General features: G+C 43.4%; 1 protein-coding gene across 1 annotated transcript in view; it reads left to right on the top strand.

The window, feature by feature from the left end:
* Window positions 1-21,064, top strand: part of FSTL5 (follistatin like 5) — a 578,210-nt gene that overhangs the window by 113,553 nt on the left and 443,593 nt on the right. The window contains exon 3 of the mRNA XM_054990327.1: window positions 4,651-4,684. Coding sequence (XP_054846302.1) covers window positions 4,651-4,684 — 34 coding nt within the window. The remainder of the gene's footprint in view (window positions 1-4,650; window positions 4,685-21,064) is intronic.

Below are 21,064 nucleotides of genomic sequence, written 5' to 3'. Positions count from 1 at the left end.
GCTGGAGAGAAGGTCCTGGTGCACCACTCGGTATTTCCCAGAGAGGGAGGGGACGCTTGGAGGGGTCCCTACCCGATTCGAAGGGTGCTGGGCCCCACTACCTATGAAGTCCAGTGCGGGGTCGGCCGACGTCGGCGGAAGACCCTGCATGTGAACCTCCTGAAGCAGTGGCACGAGCGCCCCGAAGAGGCGTGTGGCATGGCTGAGGACCCATTGGAGCTTCCTGACAGTGAGCTGCCGTGGACCTCTGAAGCCCCGGAGTTTGAGGCGCCCAAGGTGGACCCCCAGCTTGATCCAGCTCAACGGGCCCAGCTACGAGACCTCTGCGCACGGGTTCCCGGGGTCTTCTCCCGCAGGCCAGGCAGCACCAGCCTGATTCAACATGCCATCCCAACCAGCCCGGGGCAGACAGCCCGGGCTACCTGGCGCCCCATCCCCAGGAAGCGGTGGGAGGCAGTGGAGAAGGAGACAAATGAGATGCTCCGGCTGGGTGTAATCGAACCCTCACGGAGTGCCTGGAGGAGCCCGATAGTCCTGGTGCCCAAGCCAGATGGGACCACTCGGTTTTGCATTGACTATCGCGAACTGAATAAGGTGGCCCAGTTCGACGCCTACCCCATGCCCCGAGCAGACGTGCTGGTGGACCACCTGGGGTCCGCCCGCTACCTGTCGGCCCTGGACTTAACAAAGGGCTACTGGCAGGTGCCCGTACGGCCGGAGGACCGGGAGAAGACGGCCTTTGCCACCCCCCAAGGCCTCTTCCAATTCAAGAAGATGCCGTTTGGCCTGCATGGGGCGGCAGCCACCTTTCAGCGGCTGGTGGACCAGGTGCTGGGAGAGTGCCGGGCGTACGCCATGGCGTACATTGATGATATTATTATCTTCAGCCCCGACTGGCCCACCCACCTCCAACACCTGGAAGCCGTCTTAAGGGCCCTCCAACGAGCTGGGCTAAGGGCGAACCCAAAAAAGAGCCACCTGGGGTTCCAGGAACTCCAATACCTGGGCTTCGTGGTCGGGGGAGGACAAGTCAGGCCACCACCGGACAAGGTGGCCTCAATAGCCGACGCCCCACAGCCCAAGACCAAGAAGCAGGTTCGGAGATTCCTAGGACTGCTGGGGTATTATGGGCGGTTCATCCCCCACTTTGCCTCCCGAGCGGCGCCCCTGACGGACAGCTTAAGGAAGGGGCTGCCCAACCAAGTCCGGTGGACCCCAGAACTAGAGGCAGCTTTCAAAGACCTGCGGTCCGCCCTCTCTAATGCCACTGCCCTGTGGAACCCGGACTTTGACCGGCCCTTCACACCGGCCACAGACGCTTCGGACACCGGCCTCGGGGCTGTGCTGACCCAGGAACGTGACGGAGCAGACGTCCCGATTCTCTTCCTGAGTCGGAAGCTACAGCCCGCCGAGAAGCGCTATGCCACGGTGGAGCGGGAGGCCCTAGCGGTCAAGTGGGCGGTGGGGGCCCTGCAGTACTACCTGGCCAACAACCCCTTTATACTGCTGACGGACCATGCACCCCTGCAGTGGCTCCATCGCATGAAGGCGCACAACCCCAGGGTGCTACGCTGGTACCTCTCCCTTCTACCCTTCCAATTTACCATCAAATACCGCCGGGGGGCACGGCATGTGGACGCGGACTATATGTCCCGCATGTTTGAGACTGAGCCGGACCCCCACAACTCAAAGCCAAGCGGGGGTGTGTGTCCGGGGTCTGAGCCCCAGCCCCCAGACTTGACAAGAGGGAACAGCAGGGGACAAAAGGGTGGCAGCAACTCCACCCCCCAAGCCGGCAACCAGGGCCAGAACCTACCTACTCCATGGGGAAGGGGCAAAAGGCCAGTACCTCAGAGGGGTGGAGGGGGCAAGGAGAAACCAGCCAGCCCCACCCTCCAGGGGGAAGAGAGGGGGCTAAGCAGGCCGGAGGGAAAGGGACAGCAGGGAGAAGGTGGGTCCAGCAGCAGCAACCCAAGCAGAGCCCTTACCTGGCAGGGAGAGGACGCCGCCGCTGCAGCCCAGAGCCACACCATGGCTAGAAGACAGCAGCCTGGCTCAGGAGTTGCTAGAAGCCAAGCCTCTCCAGGGGGGGCTGCCACAGGCATTCTGGGGGAGGAGATGGGTAACCCCGCCCAGCATTGCTGAGCAGGCAGCGCAGAAGCTGGCTAAGGCAGCTCCTCGTGAGCAGGGCCAGGCAAGCCCAATAGCACAGAGGCTGGCTGGGGCAGCTCCTCGTGAGCAAGGCCAGGCAAGCTCAATAGCACAAGGGCTGGCTGGGGCAGCTCCTCGTGAGCAGGGCCAGGCAAGCTCAGTAGCTCAGAGGCTGGCTGGGGCAGCTCCTCGTGAGCAAGGCCAGGCAAGCTCAATAGCACAAGGGATGGCTGGGGCAGCTCCTCGTGAGCAAGGCCAAGGAGCCCTCAGCTGGGGATGGCTCACACTCAACCCCACCCTGCCAGCATGGCAAAAGGGCCCAGGAGGGATTAGTGGTTGGAGGGAAACACCTGGAGGAATGCACAGCTGGACCCAGTCAGGAGAGGGAACAAGCCTGGAAGGAGGGCGGGGTGGAGAAAGGAAACCCTATAAAGGGTGGCTGGGAAGAGCTCTGTGGTGGTGGGTGTGAGTGAGGAGTGATGATGTGGAGTGAGAGCAGTAGGATGCAAGGGTGGAGGCTTGGAGGAGAGTTCTGGAAAGAGGAGATGGAGGACACAGAGGGTAAGCAGGCCAGGTTGAGCAGGCCAGCGAGTGGACTGAGAGGGAGTCTGGGTGAGGTATACCGCCCCTCCTTCCACAGAGCAGGGTCCTGCAGAGTCCCTGGCCCCCCTGTGACGTCAGGAGCAGACCGCCCAGTGCCACGCCCAGCGGCAGCTGCGGCAAGCCCTGACAACATGATACAGTTACAATATGAAAAAAAGTTAGCCGTGTTAGTTTGTAGGAGTAAAATAGAAAAGAGTCCAGTAGGACCTTTAAGACTAACCAATTTTACTGTAGCATTAGCTTTCGAGCATCACAGTTCTCTTCATCAGATGCAAGAGAACTCTTCGTCTGATGAAGAGAACTGTGATTCTCGAAAGCTTATGCTACAGTGAAGTTGGTTAGTCTTAAAGGTGTTACTGGACTCTTTTCTAATATGAAGAAACAGCCACACAAATATATGAACATACGAAGAAGTCTTATTCTGTGTCAGATCACCGATCTTTCAAGGTCAGTATTGGGTCTCCAGGGTCTCAAGGAGAGGTCTGTACATCACTTGTTACGTGAACTTTTTAAAGTGGAGATGCTGAGGATTGAACCTGGGACCTTCTGCGTGTGCAGCTGAAGTTCTGCCACTGAGCCATGGCCCTTCCCAAAGCATTTCAAATGGCCACTGACATTATCATCATAATGTGGAGAACAATCCCCATTGATCATGGCAAGATTTAGTGTGTGTGCGTGCGGGGCGGGGGGGAATTATAGATTAAAAACAGCATCTTGAATTGCATCTTGAATTCCTTTTGAAACAGAATGCAGAGACAAAAGCTCTTTTCATGTGGGTTTTTTCCTGTGGTGCCAACCTACAGAATTCTTTCTCCAAGTTTCCTTACATTCTTGTTTTCCCATTGTTATCCTTCTGTGTTTTCTTAATCACTTTTCTGTGCTTTTTCAAACAGTATCAGAGGTAGTTTGAGAAAGCATGGGGGAAAATGATGAAAATATGGGAAGACAACTAATGGAAAGCAAGCATGTGAGGAACTTTGAACAAAACGTGCTTGCAGTTGGCAGTGAAACTTCAGGGGACTTCCATATGGGCTGTTTCCACACATGTTGAATAATACACTTTTAATGCATTTTAGCAATCCTTTGGACGTGGATTTTTTGTTTCACACACAAAAAATGAGTTCCGAGTGATCACGAAAGAACATTGAAAGCGCATTATCCAACGTGTGCAACCATGAAGTCATTAAAGCACTATCCACTGAAGGGGTGGCAGCAATGTGTGCTCTAGAGGCACCTCAGTCATTCCACCTCTTTGGTTTTTATGTGGCTGTCTGGTGATTGTAGATGAAAATTCAAGCATATCCTTTTCCATGATTTATATGATTTGTCATCTAAACACACTGTATTCTTTGGTCCTTGGTAGACATCTCAGTAGACATATGGTTAGAATTACTGGATGTACTAATAGACTAATAGACAAAGGGCGTTTTATCCTTCTTGCACTCACCAATATGTCCCCTCCCTGCACTTATTTTTACAGCTGGTATCACTTTTACTAATGGAATCCAGGTGTGGAGAAAATAAACATTTAAAAATTCTGGGGGAGAACATTATAGACATTAAAGAGATCAAATATCCCCTTCCATCTGCTAATTCTCTCCTCTTGATATTGCACCCAGACCCAAATTTTATCATTATTTGGGAAATTGAGGATTTGGAACCCCATATTTTTCTGATTATTTCAAATATGGTATGTACTTTTATTCACTTTATTGAGGTAATCTGATAAATTCAGTTGAATGTCTGTTGAACCACCTGAGGCATCACATGTACACAGTAATTGTAAAAAAGATTTACTATCATTTATGTGGATGTAATGATTTTTTTCTTATAGTTTTAACATGTTGATCAAGTAATTATTGATCAAGTAATTATTGTTTTCTTTTTTTACTACAGCAGGAAAAGAGTCCAGAGAATTCAAGAAATAAAGGTAAGTAATTGCAGTAATTGTTGTTTTTAAATCTAAACTTTTTTATCATTAATTTGAACCTGTTCCTAATTATGTGTAGTCTTTTTTTCCTGCTTGATATGAAATGAATGACAAAATCTGGAAATATGTTTTCTTTCAATGTACAGAAGAAATCTCATTTTTATTTACAAATGCAAATGCAAAGACCTCAGTTGAATTCTCATTGTAGAATTACAGTGCAGGATACATCTGAATTTCAGAAGTTCCTGCTCCTTTAGCAAGTTTTGGTTGATTTACAGTGTGCAAGGAACACTATGGGTTTTTAACCTTGAAGAATGCAGTGTGGAATAAGTCCCATGCAAATTTGGTGCATTTTGCTTGCAAAATGCCACTCCCAGCCACTTAGGAAACCCCTCCCCCAATTTTCCCCATAGGAAACAATGGAGATTGGTGGTGGATAGGGGCATTTTCTTTGGTGGCCATAGCATGCCCCCCCCCCGAAGTCCAGTCTCCTTGAAACTTGGGTGGTCATGAGAGGAAGGTTAGGAGAGTGTCCCCTGCAAATTTGGGATTATTAAGGAAGAAAATGCCCCCCCAGGTCCCTGGATAGCTGGGAGTGGCATTTCCCATTTGAAACAATGGCTGAACCTTCCCTAATCCGAATAATATCCGAACCCGAAATGGTTTGCTAATTTGGATTCGGGTTTTCCTGAATTTTTTTCCTGCTTCTGGTAAACCAATCTGAAATTGGGTTAAGGATTCTATTTTTTAAAAATGATTTTGAAGTCAATCTCATTCTTCCAACCATGCATTCTTGGTGTTTTAGACAAAGCTCTCAAACTTGCTTAATACCAACAAATCTTTCTTAAAAGATGAAGATTTATCATCTAGGTTGACTTATTATATATCTTAGTTTGTGATGTCTGCATGTATACCTTCAAAACATGAGGCTCCTGAGAAGAGTTTTCTTTAAACCTTTAAAAAGTAACATTGGAATCTCCACTGAGGTAGGCTGCTCGTTGATCCAGCTAGTATTTGCAAGCCTTGGCCAAGGTGATGCAGCATTACATGAGGGAGTAGCATGCTGCAGTCTTGAGGAAGCATAAAACTACTCGAGGAGTAGTTGAAGAGAAAGAGAGGTAGCAGAAGTAAGCCTCAAACTCCAGCAACTGGCAGATTCAGGGCACAGGAACATCTGGATTTCATGTTTGGGGCTCCTGTGAGCTGGCCAAGGCAAGTTGTGCTGATGTGGGAGCCTGGCAAAATAGGTTCCTGTGTGAAGGAACCCCCCTAGGGTGCTGCTCAGTCTTGCAAGAAGGCCAGCTAGAAAAAGACACAGCCCATGGAGGGAACTGAGGAGAGACTGTTAGATAGTCACAGATTAAGTAAAATTTTCAGTCCAAGTACTTTGGAGAGTACTGGAGGGTTGGGAAGTTGGGACTAGGGCCATGTCCTTTATCACCACATGGAGAGGAGAAAAGTGTCACATCTAAGTGTCAAGTCACTTAGATGTGCATATACAAGACCTTCCATAGGAATGTCAGTGGAGGGGCCTGCTCAACGTGTCTCTGCAGATACAAAGCTGCTTCTTTCGTAGTATGTAATGGAAAAGTTTGTGCTGGAATATATGCACATCAGAGGTAAGGCTTTAAAAAGGATAAGAACCACAATGACTGCTTACTAATTTTGTGTGTAAGCTTTTCCTGCCCCTCCACAATCAAATACTGCCCTTCACAACTCAGTATGAATCTTGCTCCAAAATTTTCATTTGCTCTATAGGTTTAGAAATGAGCGGATTTGTGGATGCTTGACTACATTCCTGTTGTATCTCTCTGTGAGATACATGCAGGAGATGCAATGCATCCTCTTTTACCACATTAAATGATCTAGAAGGTATTTTTCTGCACAGCAGCAGCTGCTAAGAAGGCTCTTAAGAATGATTTCTGAGCGTGTTGCTTCCATGCAGTGAGGAATATGTTAAGGGAGGTCAACACTCTGCAAGTTGGCAGGACCCAGCATGCTCAGAGGTTCATTAGGTCTTCAATTTAACGAACTAACCAAGTATACAGTTGTCGAAGGCCTGTGAAATATTTTAAGTAACGCTATCCACTACAGTCTGGCAACAGTCACTTAGGGGTGACTGTTGCCAGACTGTTGCCAGACTGTTGACCCACACTTTCCAAGCAGTTTTGTTCAACAGTCTGAAATGCTGTTTTGCTGCAACTGTTGTCATACTTTTAATACTCATAACTGCAGCTGATTTTTCTCCTTATTTTCCCAACTTGCAATTTTACCTTCAGCAGAAATTTTGTAGATTTTTTTTATCAGAGACTGAAAACTGAAAAGCAAGACATTCAATTAAGACTATTCTTTTTCATAATTTGTAATGTATGCTTCCCCCCAGGGTGGATAAAAATCAATGATTTTTTTATATAAATCGGATTTTTTTTATTTAAATCGGATTTTTTTAAATAAAATGCTTTTTGAGGAAAATATATTACCATCCAAAGGTTATTTCATCATGAAATAAAGATTAGTTTTTAATTATGTAGAATAAGGCTGTATATGTTTAATTTTTTTGGTAAATAAATTCCATTAATCCATTCACAATGTCATGCTCTTCCAGAGGTTTTTGTAAGATTATTGGGCAGTTTCTCTGCCTACAAGATATTATCACAGATGCTTGGTTTTGCAGTTCTCAAAACTGAATTTGTGTCAGCTCAGCAGAGATCACACGCCTCTTCTTCACAGCAAAAATGTTATAACATGAACAGAGTTGAGAAAAACACCTTAATCATATTGTTCTACAAACCTATGAAGACAGAATCAACCCCTCCAGTGCTAAGTTTCAAGAAGTTCAGTGAATAGAAACAATATTTTTCTGATTGTTTGGAGTGGAATAGATCTGCACAAGAAGAAACTAAGTGTGAGGAGGGAGGGGCAAGCAGTACAAAATGAAAGTGAAACTTTTTGAGCACAATACTGCACGAGTCTTTGGATCTTTTGTGTGTATGACCTGAGGTTTATCACATTCTTTCCTTGGAGGAAAAAACCTATAATGGCAGCAGGCCGTAAAAGAGACCCAGTTTGGGAATACTTTAATGAAGTTCCTTTACCTATCGGTAAGGCAGGCATCTACTTGCATATTAAAGTTATACCAGCAAGAATTAGTCTTTATGTAGAAAACTATGATTTAAATCAAGCCTTAATGACTAGTGATTTAAATCGTGATTTGATTTAAATCAAATCCACCCTGCTTCCCCCTCAATTGTTTGTATTGCTGTTTGCTGTGAGTTACTGAAGAGGGACGGTGTTAGGGTTGCCAGATCTAGGTTGGGAAATTCCTGGAAGTTTGGGGGCACAGCTTGGGAACAGTAGAGTCTGAGGACTCCACTGTTCCTGAAGAGAGGAAGGAGCTTGACAAGGATGGGATGCCTTACAGTCCGCTCCCTGAAGCTCCATTTTCTCCAGGGGAACTGATCTCTAGAGTCTGGAGATCAGCTGTAACTCTGGCCGAACTCCAGGCCCCTGAAGGTTGGCAGTCATAAATGGTGTAGACATCCTGTTTCCAAAGTGCAATACTTCAACAAGATTAAAATCTTGGCCAAATTGTGGTGAACCCTGGTTGTGATTAAAAATGGCCAATATTGGTGTCGACATAACTCTTAACCATACTTAAGGCCAGTATGGGAGAGAGAATTTGTTCCTGAGAAAAGGAGAAGTTGAAAAGCAAGTCTGAAAACCCATACCTAGTTTTTAATTCCTTTGCAATATTTCGGCAGCTGCCCATGCCTTTTGTGCAATCTGCAATGCTTACAGGCAGAAATGACACCATTTCCATATCTGAACCTGTTTTGGTGGGTCAGTATTGTAACAATGCCAATATGTTCAAATTGTCGGTATATGTAAATGCCTTCATTTTGAGTAATCATGTATACTAGACTATGTATTACTTAGTGGTACTCTGCCTTGCACATTATTATGTTTGTTTCTTGATTCTAAGTAAACAGAATACATAAAAATATATAATTTAATGGTAAACTGCTTTAGTCATACTGTGGTCGATACTTTAGTTTAAGTAACTTATGAATCTATTAATTCCATGTACAAGAAACATTTTCTAAAAAAACCTTATCTGAAGGGAGGCTGGCTTTGTATACTATGGATGGCTCTCCTGAGATACCAGCCTAATTTGCCTACCTCTAGAAGAACTAATAGATGCCATTAATAATGTCTTTTAAGGCTATAATTGCTAAATGTGCTAGTATAGTTGAATTATGTTTGGTGTTTTTAGAGAAGGAGGTGTCAATGGGAAAATGGTATTAATGAAGTTTAGATTAATCCAACTGTTTGAGAACTCTGTGATTATGTTAACTGTAAGTCCAGCTAGTACTTTTCGTTTCTCTCTTTGGTATAGTTCAAGGTTTCGAACTTGTTTCAGTTTAATGGCTTGGTAGTGGTGGTGGTGGAAAGTGCTGTCAAGATGCAGCTGATTTATGGTGACCCCTGCTGGAGTTTTCAAGGCAAGAGGTGAACAGAGGTGGTTTGCCATTGCCTGTCTCTGTGTAGTGATCCAGGACTTCCTTGGTAATCTCTCAACCAATATTTATTGGTTGGGCTCAGAGCAGATCACAGTATATTTAAATAAGTTTGCAATAAAATCAACATTAAAGCATAAAATTAAAAGCATTAAGAGCATCACCCTTGCCCCCAAATCAAAAACCAAGTACTAACTAGGGCTGACTCTGCTTAGGGCAGTCATAAAGAGCCCATTCCATTTCTTTAACATATTTTGTGGTTTAAACAAACAAAAAATGTTGGTTTCCCCCCCAGAAACTTATTAGGGCTTTTCTGCATTTTTTTTGTTGGTTCTGGCCCAATACAACTTTGATTTATCCTCTGATTTCCACACACACTTTTTTTCTCTTTAGTTTTAACTTTTGAGGGGGTTATGATTTACTAGTTTCCCCCCGGTTCTTTTGAACCCTCTTTTACCCTGATCTTTTTTTGTTTGTTTGTTTTTTAAGCCGATTCCGAGTTGCCTTTCTTTCTTGTGTGGAATGTTTCTTTCCGTTTTGTTTGTCCTGCCCACTCCCACCCACTTCCAATCCACTTTTTGATGACTGGTTATTTGTGATAGTCAAGACACTTTTCTGTCCCTCCTCTTTCCTTCTCCCTCCTGGTTTCGATCTTTTTTAAAAATACAAACAAACATCATTTTCATAATGTTATGATGACCTAACGTTGTAATAATAGATGAAACACGTTTTCTGAATCTCCAGCTTTATTTTTTTTTTTAAAAAGTAAGCCTCTAACCCCTTCCAGAGAAATTATTATAATCTTACATTATTATAACATTATGAAATTGATGATTTTTTTAAAAAAAATTTGCAAAAGCTGGGAACTGTGGGGGATACTTAAATATGTGCTAAAAATAAAAAAGTGAGGTGCTGTTATACCACCGATGATGCCACTGATGATGACAGCACCCTCACTTGATCATCTTGATTATTTAAGCATGCGAGGAAGAAAATAAACCGACTCCACAACTGTTAAATGCAGAGGGAGAGTGGACGTGCGAAAGAACTGTACCCAAACCAATTCCAGTGCTTGTGGATCGACTGCTAAGAAAACCAGGAATGTTGACCATGTGATAAAGCCTTAGTCAGGTGCACTTCTTATGTCTCAAATAAACTGGAGTTTGTTCATGAAGGGAACACAGCTTGCTAAATGCCAGGCTTGCATACTCCCCCCTCTTCGCTCTTTAATTCGGATTAATCTGAGACCTGATCCTGTGTTTTAATTCAGTCATTAATACCCTCTTTTCAGGAATTTGTGAGGAGTTGTAAACAGGCAAAAGTGTTCCTCTGGATTTTGGTAACATGGTTACTCATATAAAGTCAGAAAGTCTTGCCTGCACTTTTTAATGTATGATAGTCGATTTGGCTACATAGCATTGCCAGCTCCTCTTATTTATTATGTGATCTCTGATGGAAGGAACGTTTTTGGAAAAGGGGATAGACAGAGGGAAATGGCACTGAAAGAGCAGCAGAAAGGAGAAACAACAACTATATAAAGATACAGTGAAGGTACCTCTTTGAGCTTCCCAAAGCCACCATTTCAGTCCAAAACTGCTCACAGGCAATCATTCTCTACAGCCTTTGACCTTTTCTTTTTTACATTGAGAAAGATGTTGAAGGAATCTGTTCATCCCAATTTAGGTTGTACTCTGCCCATCATGTTCTGCTCTTACGGAAGGAAAATTATTGGCACTTGAAGGAGTTTTTTTCATTTCTGTAAGCAGGCAATTTTCCTTTTATATGTCGTAGTTTGGGTTTAAGGCACTGGTTGAATGATGGCCTCATTGAGAGTATGGGGGAATGTTGAGCCAGTGTCCCTATCACAGCTGCTTTTTTTCAGACAGCTGTCAAAACCTCTGCTTCCTATTGTGGAATGTAAGTGAAAGTGATGTGCTATCTTAAAATGGGAGCAGGTGTCACAAAAGATGTAACCACTGTTGGAAGAGATTGAGGATTATTTTAATGATACGACTTCGCTACCATTCCATGCATCATTGGATTTGACAAGCATCATGGTATCCAGTCCGTTCACATATTTCTAAATATCCCAGCGTCATTTATATAATACATCCCAGAGTAAAAATTGAAGAACTTTTGTCTTAAAATATTCTTTTTTTTATCTGATAGCTTTGTGATTGGTCAAGGCTGTAGCATGCATGTATACAGGAATGCATTTTAGACATTAAACAAGCATGGAGTAGTGGTTAAAAAATTAGATTAGGATTTGGAAGAGCTGGTTTCAAATCTCCACTCTACCACAGAAGCTTGCTGGGTGACCTTGGGCCAGTCACACATTGGCAGCCTAACCTGCTTTACTACGTTGTTGTAAGGATACAATGGAGAAGGGGAAAATATTGTAGGCCACTTTGGCTCCCTATTGGGGAGAAAAGTGTCATACAAATAAAGTAAAAAAAAACAAAACAGAAAATTATGCAGTCAGCCATGGGGAATGGTTGGAGATATCTTTAACCATTCTAAAGTAGTGTTCATTCCGCTTTCCATTAAAAATAAAACATATGCCTAGACCACATTTGTATGAAGATTAGCATAAAAATGTAAGGTAAACAGCAACTATGGGGGCTGCAGGATCATCTGAGGGCTAAAGTGGAACTTTTGTGCATTGGGAAGAAAAGAATTAGGTAGTCCAATTCTTGATTTTTTTCCCCTTGAGCTTTGACTGTATTTTTGTTTTCAAATGTTTTCCTAATTTTTAAGCTGACTTTGGTGCCAATATTCATTGAAAGGTAGGGCTTATATGCCCTCAATTAAATAAGCAAATATCCTACTATATAAAAGCCGAGCCGTGTTTCCGAAGACTCACTTTTTATCCTGCCGCAGGCGCACAGTGGCCCTGTGGTGCATCTGTGCCAGGACAAAAAGTGAGATGTCGGCAGCAGGCCTCTGAGGGCCTGCAGAGCTGGTGGGGAGATGCAGCACGAGAGAGCTTCCCCCTGTGGCCTTCCCACTGCTTCCGCAGCAGCTGCAGGTCTGCGCTGTACCACCCCGCCGGCTCCGTGGCCCTCAGAGGCCTGCCTGCGGAGTTGGTGGGGAGGCTTAGCACAGGGGAGCTCCCCCCATGTAGCCTTCCCGCCACCTCTGCCGGTGATCGAAGCTCGTATTTATTTTTGCAACAGGCTCTGTTGATAGTAAATAAATAAAGACATTGTTTGCTAAAGGGAATGGAAGGAGCTTGGCAGTAGTTTCTGCTGGGTAGATCAAGAAGTGTATTCACTCTTTCCCACCTCTTTCCGTAAACCACCATCTGCCTACTATTTACTGCATACCAATAAATAGCCCACACTCCACTTCTTGTCCTCCTCTATTCTGTCCTGGTTTTCCATATGGGACAGAGTACTTTATCATTTTAGTGATGGTGAACAGAAGAATCTATGCCCAATAGATCCAACAGCTTTAATTTATCAGCTCAGATAACTCAATAGTGTTTTATAGTATGTGTGGTCTTATTTATTATTCTGACCATGCGAGTCTACAAAATCAGCGTAGGACATTTTAGATTTTAGCTTGCTGCAACTGAGATGCCACATAATAGTCACATAACAAATTTAGCCTATTATTAGTTCTAATATATCCCTTAAACTGCAGAATTAAAGGAGATCTAGCAAACAGCCTTTAACTAAATTTTGAATAGCATATGCCAACAGTAATGTAAGTTTTGGACTTGAATTCTGTTTACATTTATGGTGGGATTATCTAAACCCTCCCCTTTGCACCTATCCCTTCTTTAAACAATGCAATGAACCCTAATAAGTATATGATTATAGGTGCTGCAGTTGCTCACCAGAGCCTCTTCTGCCACCCTGAGCAAAACTAGACAGCGCTGTAGAATATTGACAGGCAGCTCTTTAGTTTTTTTCAGCTGATCCCTTTTCTTTTATGCTTACCTTAACCGTCAGAAAGAATACAAAGTGATTGTTGGCATGCAGATCCACTGCACAAATGTAATTCTCTATTATTATGAACATATTGCCTGCCTTTTCTGATTTCATTAACAGACATCTGTTCCTTTTACTGATCTTTATCTACCAGGAGTAAAGAGGAGACCATATGGGAATCACTTGCTGCATGTCTGTCATTCACGTAATTCTTGGAAAACAATATAGTGCACCTGCACAATGCTAGAAGCTTTAAAGCCAGCCCTACCTGGAAAGTCAGCTTGATGCTGTGCTTGGCTAGATAGAGTTAGCAAAGGCTGATCTTCCTTTTTTTTAAATCCTATACAACAACAAAATTAATAAAAACAGCAGAATAATATGTTGACTTTAAATAAACTCAGGTAAGGCATTGGAAAGGGACTTCAATCTGATTACTGATTCTTTGTTGGAAATTTCCAGAGGATCCTCAAATGGTTTCAAATGCTAGAGAATGAATTATAATTGTAAGGATGTTCTAAGCAGCAGGTATCATGGCATTGCCCCCCTAGTCGGAATGAAGAGACAGAAAACGTTGTTGGATCTAAGGGCCACTTTATTAAATTAATCTCAACATGAACATTAACCAAAACTGTGGCAAGGGTAAAAGCGGTACAGGCCAAGCCACGAGGTCACCCCTGGACCTCCGCTTTAACCTGTCTGGGTGAGCCCCGAAGCCCCGGGTGCAAGCCATCCCAGGGGATAGTTAAGACACGGCTGGCCAGACAATTGGTTCCTCCTTTCCAAGCTCCTAAGCCTCAGCTGTACAGCAGCGAGGGAAGGACTTGCACCTGGGGTTCCCCCAGGCAGTCTGCCCACATGCGCTGGCAGCCGTCACAAGCAATACCAGCTGCTCCTAGCAGACCCGTCTTCCCCACCAATAGGGAAGCGCCAAGGGTGCTCACTGGCCCGCTGCCTATCACCAAACTGTTCTGCCAAGGACACTCCTAACAGGCACCACTTCAAGCCAATGTCCTCTGCCCATGTAATGGTGAAAGGTAGGTGAACCCCCCCCCATCCCAGGTCAATTCAGGATAAGGGGAAAAAATTCCTACCTGGCTCTCAATACAGCAACCGGCTAATCCTACACCAAAAACAGGGTGAGGAGGGTGGGCCGAGCTTTAGAAGTGACTAACACCGGGGGAGTGGAGCTGCCTAAACGGCTACTAGCTCTGCCCACCCGGCAGAGACCCGGATGCCCGGGAAATGCATTGCTCTCCCTCCTTCCAGGGGAGCAATGCACGACCCCCTCCTTGAACAGCTGAAGCTGTATGGAGGTACGGTCGTATTCTTTGATATTTCTTTTGATAATGAACAAAAGGTTCTGCATTGCCATGTGAAACATATTATATCTCTGTACACTGAACTATAAAAGCATAGATTATATCATCATGTAGGATAACTTCTTTTTGTCGTTTGGCGCGGTGTAAATGGGTAATTTTAAGAAGGTTGACATCTATGACTGAGGCCAGTTTCCTTTGCATCATTCAAAGACAATTAGGTGTTATCGGTGGTGACTTCTCAAATGACCCTTGTCCTACTGTAAAATTGTGGAAGATGTCTCATGTCCAACAGTGATCCTAAATAATGATTTACCAACTGTTGCATCACAACCATTTGTTTGAAAAATATCAGCAGTCCATTCCAGTTTAGGCCAGCTAAAAAAGAATGCACGGGACTAGTTGAACACACAAAAAGCAAAACCTATCATAAATTTAGCAGTGCTTCTGAGATGTCATTTCTACTTTGTTGCTCATGTAGTATTGGGACACTACACGTGCCTTTATCCATCTTCCCTTTTTTCTAACAGTGGCAGAGCATTCTCTGTCAATCTGCTCAAGGGTTAATCTTTGGTGTTTTGTCCTTTGATCTTATTTTTGTTCACAAGGCGGTAGCTGTTCTTCTCTTGTCCAAAGCTAGTATTTTAATCTAAAACAGATTTTGCATGTGTTATTTTGGTTTGATCAGATAGGCTTGGGTGTGTTTTGTCTGTTGAGAAAGCTGTGGTCTCAGTTTTGTTGACAAATGTTCCTGTTATGTTTATTTAGGGCAAATAAACTCCCCAATTTCAGCACTGAAGTGAAGTCTGCATGCTGTTATGAAGATGAATACAGACTTGTGTGGAAGTTATTAACTTCCTGTGATTATTCCTGGTTGAAGAATAAGTGGAAATCTTAGCTTTGTATACTCCATCTTCTCCTTAACTCCTACAATTTTTATCATAGGGAGAAGTGAATGCATGCACTGAGATACCTTAGTGTCCCATGTGTTCAAATAAACATGATCTCTTCCACTTCAGGAAATTATTTCTCTCCATGGTGAGCAAGGGTGTGGGAGCAATGGTTCGAAGAGCGTACAACCCTGGGAGAATTGTGAAATAAAATAACACCTGAACAAGCTACACTTACGGTCAAGAAGAATAATTACCTTTTCTCTAGGAAAGTGCATGGAGATTTGCTTTGGGTTTGGCTTGTTTTGATGAATAAAAATTTTATTTGGGTTGTTGTGTTTGTGTGGCATTTTCATTTGTTTCAGTGGGGAAACACATTGAAACTGCAACTTTCCTCTTCCACCTGTTTAGGATGACATTTTCTCCCTGCCAAATCACACACAGAGAGAAGGAAGAGTCCATCTCAGTATTAAAACGTAGAGATGTTTGGATTTGCCTAGCTCCCTCCATTTAGGGTTTGGTATCTCTTCAGCCCTGGGGATTTGGTCCAAAGATCCTTCAATAAAGAGCAAAACCCCAGGAGCAGAGAAATGAAGCTGTCTTCCCCTCCCTTCAGTTTACTTCCCAGCATCCATTAAAAGTCTAGTGGCCTTTGCTGGAGAAAAATATTTCAATTGAGTATAATGAGACCAAGTGTGGGAAGATGCATACTTTACCAATGCTTAATTTTTGTCAAACCAACCAACAAACATCTGCACTCACATGAATGGGCAATCTCCCTCCCTAAGCAAGTGAGCCAACAGTGTGATAGGGGGAAATACTGTGGACTGCATTTTAGAAACAGTATGGTAAGAATAGTACAGAAAACAGTCTAGTATCTTTGGAAGAAAAATCTAGACTTTTGCACTCTGAAAGCATGGAGCCCCAGAACTGGTGACCTTGTCATATGTAACCATATGCTGATTTTGAGCATTAATGTTCCAAGCTACAAACATCAGAATACCACAGGTAATTTTTGAGGCAAGTGACAGAGTATATTTTGTTGTCAGAAAAGAGAAGCAAAGGAGCTTGTGTTTATAAGTAAATGTGTTAAGGAACATATGCTACAAGTAAATATAAGGTTAGAGGTCTACACGTTAATCTGCCTTGTGCCAAGTCAAACCATTTGTCTCTCAGCGTCAGTCTTGTATGCTCTGATTGGCAGCAGCCCTCCAGGGTGTCAAATCAAGATATTTCACATCACTTTTTAGCTGATTATTTTAACTGGAGATGTTAGGGATTAGGCCTGGCACATTCTGCATGCAAAACTGATGCTCTACCATAACCATAAAGCCACAGCTCCTCCTCCCATATATACAAGAGATCCAGTATTCTTGTATATTAAACAGTTGTAATTCCTCACCTTGATTTTCCTGTCTGGATAGAAAAATCCAGAAACTGAATGCTACAAGATTGTAATATCCAGTGGGGATTCTTGATAAACAGTTTGTTTATAATGTGAAGACTGGAGAAAGTGCTTTGCCACCCTTACCTTGCTAATTCTGCCAAGAAACCTAGGATACCCTCCTATCTTTCTCATGAGTAAAGACCCCACTACCAATGACACACTAAGTGTTTATATTAAGGAGGCCAGTCTCCTGTTAAGTGGAAGCTGTTTCTTTAAATTTGAACTGCAAAGCCACAGGTTCTACCATACATAACAGGCCTGCTGCTGTGTTTCTCACCAGTAGATGGCAGTGATGTACTCATACATTAGCCAGCTCAACATTACATCATGGAAAGCTCTAAATTCCTTTTTCAAAAAGTGTGAGCCTTTTACAAGGAGAGGCTTAGTCCTAACATGCTGAGCTTTTCAACAAGATTCTCATCCTTCTGCACAAACACTGAATAATAACAAAGCAGAATCTGTGATACTAATTAGAAAGAGATAATTGTTGACACCTCTGTGGATTTCCTGAAGACCGAAGTGTTACCTTACGCAGTACAGTCAGGCGTGCCTCCTGATTGTCAACGTGTGACACAAAGACTGAGCTAAGGATTCCTGCCACCCCTTTAATCCTCCATGAGAATTTATTTCCAGGAAAGCAGATTATTCAGTCAACAGAGTTAAAGGAGACAGACATGCTGTAAGGAAGTTTCAGAAGGAAAAGCTATCGTGCTATGCACAGTGAAATAAAGATTGGGCATTTGTGCACACCTCATAAATTTATCATGGAAATAATTATAGATCTGTAAAACCGAATATAAACTTCTATTATGTTCTTTTCTTTGTTCAAAGAATCACAAAATGTCTTACTCCATTGACTACCTATCAGTTACCGTGCTCAGTCCAAGGTATTGATTATTACATACAAAGTTCTTCACGGCCTTCGTCCAGCATATTTATGGGACCGCCTCCCCCCCCCATGTTCCTCCATGGCAGCTTCTCTCATCTGAACAGGGTCTCTTGCAGGCGCCAGCCTGTACATGGGCGAAATCAACAGCAGCCCGTACACGGGCTTTCTCTGTGGTGGCCCCAACCCTATGGAACAGCCTGCCTGAGGAGGTCAGGAGAGCCCCAACCCTCCTGGCTTTCCGCAAACAATGCAAAACTGAATGATTCAAAAAGACCTTTTTCTCAGCTAAGAGGGCGGTATTGTAGGAAAGGGGTCCCAGATGTTTCGCTAAAGAGTTAGAAACCATAGATTTCACCATTACGATGCCTTACATATTATCTGTTATTTTAAATACATACTCTTATTGTCCTATAAACTACCTGTACTTTATGTTTAATGTAAGTCCAAGAATTTATTATGTTCTGTTTCAGCAATTCCTCAGCCCCATACTAGATCCTTGCCAATACTATGTCTTTGTAAACTTACATTCATTTACCCAGTCTCACACTATGTAATCTGCCTTCACTGAGAAAAGTGGAATATAAATGACATAAATAAATAAATTAATTAATAAGCAAAGCAGTTAAAATTTGAATGCTTTGAAAACATGAATGCTTGATTGACCTCAAGGGGTTTAAGAGATCACCAGAGGATATGGCCTCTCTCAGGCACCTGCTATAGTACCACTCCAACTACATATTCCTGAAGAATCCTACCTTTTACAGTTGCTAAGTCCCCGTGATAGAATAGGATATTTTAGGAAGTCTCATCCATGCTATAGCCATATCATATAGGCAAAAATGCAAATATGCCCCCAGATGCCTGAGCCTTCTGAAATTCTTTAGAGCTTTTGGAAGCTCCACAAAATAGAGTTTAAAAAATGAGGAATTTACAAGTCATGATTTAATCAAATTTTAGTTTCATATTAATATAGTATTAATAGTAGTATTTATTCAGTGAACACAACTTTCCCCTTCCCTCAGCTGGAGAGCACAGAAAAATGAAAAGGCACAAATTCAGACGGCAACTAGAGCGCAGATGCACTGCAGAGGGCACATGCAAGGAAAACCGTTTCAGAGAACTTAAGTACACAAGCCAAGTCAACGCAAAGGCTTTTCCTGCATAGGTGATCTACTCCTCTCTTTTTGAGCGTTTGCTCATCAAGGATCGGGTTCTTTTGGACCACCTACCTTTCCGCATGCTGCTTATAATTCCACAGTGGGTGCCATCTTTTTTTGTCCACTCCACAAAATAAAGAGGATTATGTAGTGAGGTGTGAACGTCAATTGTTGGTGTCACTGTTGGCATCACTGGTGCCATCACATCACCACCACCCTTTTTAAATTTTCTCATATGCCCTATGGCATTATTATGTTATGATGTTATGACATCCAGTGCGAAGGCATTAGCAGTGGTAGGTGGGGGGGGGGGGGACGGGACAAAAGTGAAACGAAAGTAAAAAGAAGCCCAACATGGTGTGCATGCAGCGTTGGTGCAGATAACTCGAAACTCAGAACTTTCAAACCCAAAAGCAGGTTGCAGGCCACAAACCTCAAAGAATCTCCATGTGGAACTGCTCTTGAAAATTGTTGAAAAACTTCAGTGGATGAAGAATGCTTTAGGCGGGTTGTTGACCATAGTGGATTGTAGGAACCATAACACTCCAGTCTTGGCCCATCTACACTGGCTTCCAGTCTGTTTCTGGGTACAATTCAAGGTGCCCTCTATGGTTTGGGACCAACATACTTGAAGGACTGACTGTCTTTTATGAACCTACACAACCGTTGTGGTTATCTTCTGCAGCCTGATTCCAAGTGCCCACATCTTCTGAGATTAGGCAGGTAGTAACTTTGGAGAGGGTCTTCCTGGTTATGTCACCAAAACTCTGGAATTCTCTCCCCAAGGAGACTCGTCTGTCTACTTCTGTTGCAATGGAAGATTTGGGGCCAGCCTATTATCTATGTTCTCTGTATTTTTTTAAATGTGCTATTATTTCTTTTAAGATTATTGCAGTGGCCTTGGCTATCAGCAGTACAACATGAACTACATATGTAAATGTGTAACAGATTCCCTATTTTTAAAAAGAAAGTAGGAATATGGTGCAGAGAAGTGGCAGGGTGTGTCTGTTTCACAGCTCCCTGTCCATAGCTTCTCTTCTCCAATTTGCCCCCTTCCCAGCTGATTTACTTGCTGTAGGATCCCCAACCCTTCTAAACATGTATTGAGAACCTGAGAGGGAAAGTGGCTTGGAGAGATTATTTAGAATTGAGACTCCTCTGTCTGTTCTCTACTGTCCAAAAGCTAAGCTGTTTTTCTGTAACGAAAAAGGCATTGGGACTTGCTCTGTTAAACACATTTGCAAGGGACATGTAGGACCTCAAAACCAATGCTACTCTGTCCTGTTTAAAATCACCGCATGGTGGTTGCTAAACCACATGGAAGCCTATATTATGATCCTGGTTGATCCTGATTTCTGTGTGGTTGTTGGAATGAGTGGTTTCTCTTGTAATCTCAATATGACTCAATACTATCAGGAGTCTATGAAGCCTTTCTGCAAGCCTCATGTGTGTTTAATTTGCTCTTTTGTATTTTATATATGAAAATCACATTACTTAAATGTTGCCAGCAAAAGCATAGCCTCATGTGTAACAAGAATATTAAGGTCTGGCCAGAAATATTTTTAAAGAATATATTAATATGAGGTCACAAAGAAACAGCTGCAGTCTTAAGGATGCTTTCTTGGAAGTAAGCTCCATTGAGTACTATGAGACTTAAATCCAAGTAGACCTTGATTTGATCAATCCCATAATCACACTAGATGTCAAATACATTCTGTAGCTGCAGTCCTAAGGACTGAAATCGAAACAAACAACCAAACAATAAAACTGGGGGTTAACCTCCCCGAAGAATGGAAGCAGAACATTGTTTAAAAAACCAGTGCCCTCTGTGGACATTGCTAGGCAACCACAACCATATTGCTAGTTGAAGCCATGGTATCTTATCATTAAAAGGCAGGGGCAGGGGCAGGGCCTTTTCCAGCACTGTTTTGGCCTTTGTGGGGCAGGGCCTTTTCCAGCGCTGTTTTGGCCTGGTCAGAGTCAGGCCCACCACTGATTTCCCCCAGGCCAGTTTGGCTAGGGATCCTGACGGTGTTTTGCCATCTTCTGGGCCTGGAGCAGGGGTCACTGGGGGTATGGGGGGGGGATAGTTGTGAATTTCTTGCATTGTGCAGGGGGTTTGACTGGATGACCCTGGAGGTCTCTTCCAACCCTATGATCTTATGATTTGTGTTTTGTGGTGCTTAGGTTGAACTTTTTCTGTTTAGTCATTCCAATACAATGTATAAG

The sequence above is a fragment of the Eublepharis macularius genome, chromosome 10 (genome assembly GCF_028583425.1).
Source record: "Eublepharis macularius isolate TG4126 chromosome 10, MPM_Emac_v1.0, whole genome shotgun sequence".
Taxonomy (NCBI): Eukaryota; Metazoa; Chordata; class Lepidosauria; order Squamata; family Eublepharidae; genus Eublepharis; species Eublepharis macularius.
This window is presented reverse-complemented; position numbering and strand designations above follow the sequence as displayed.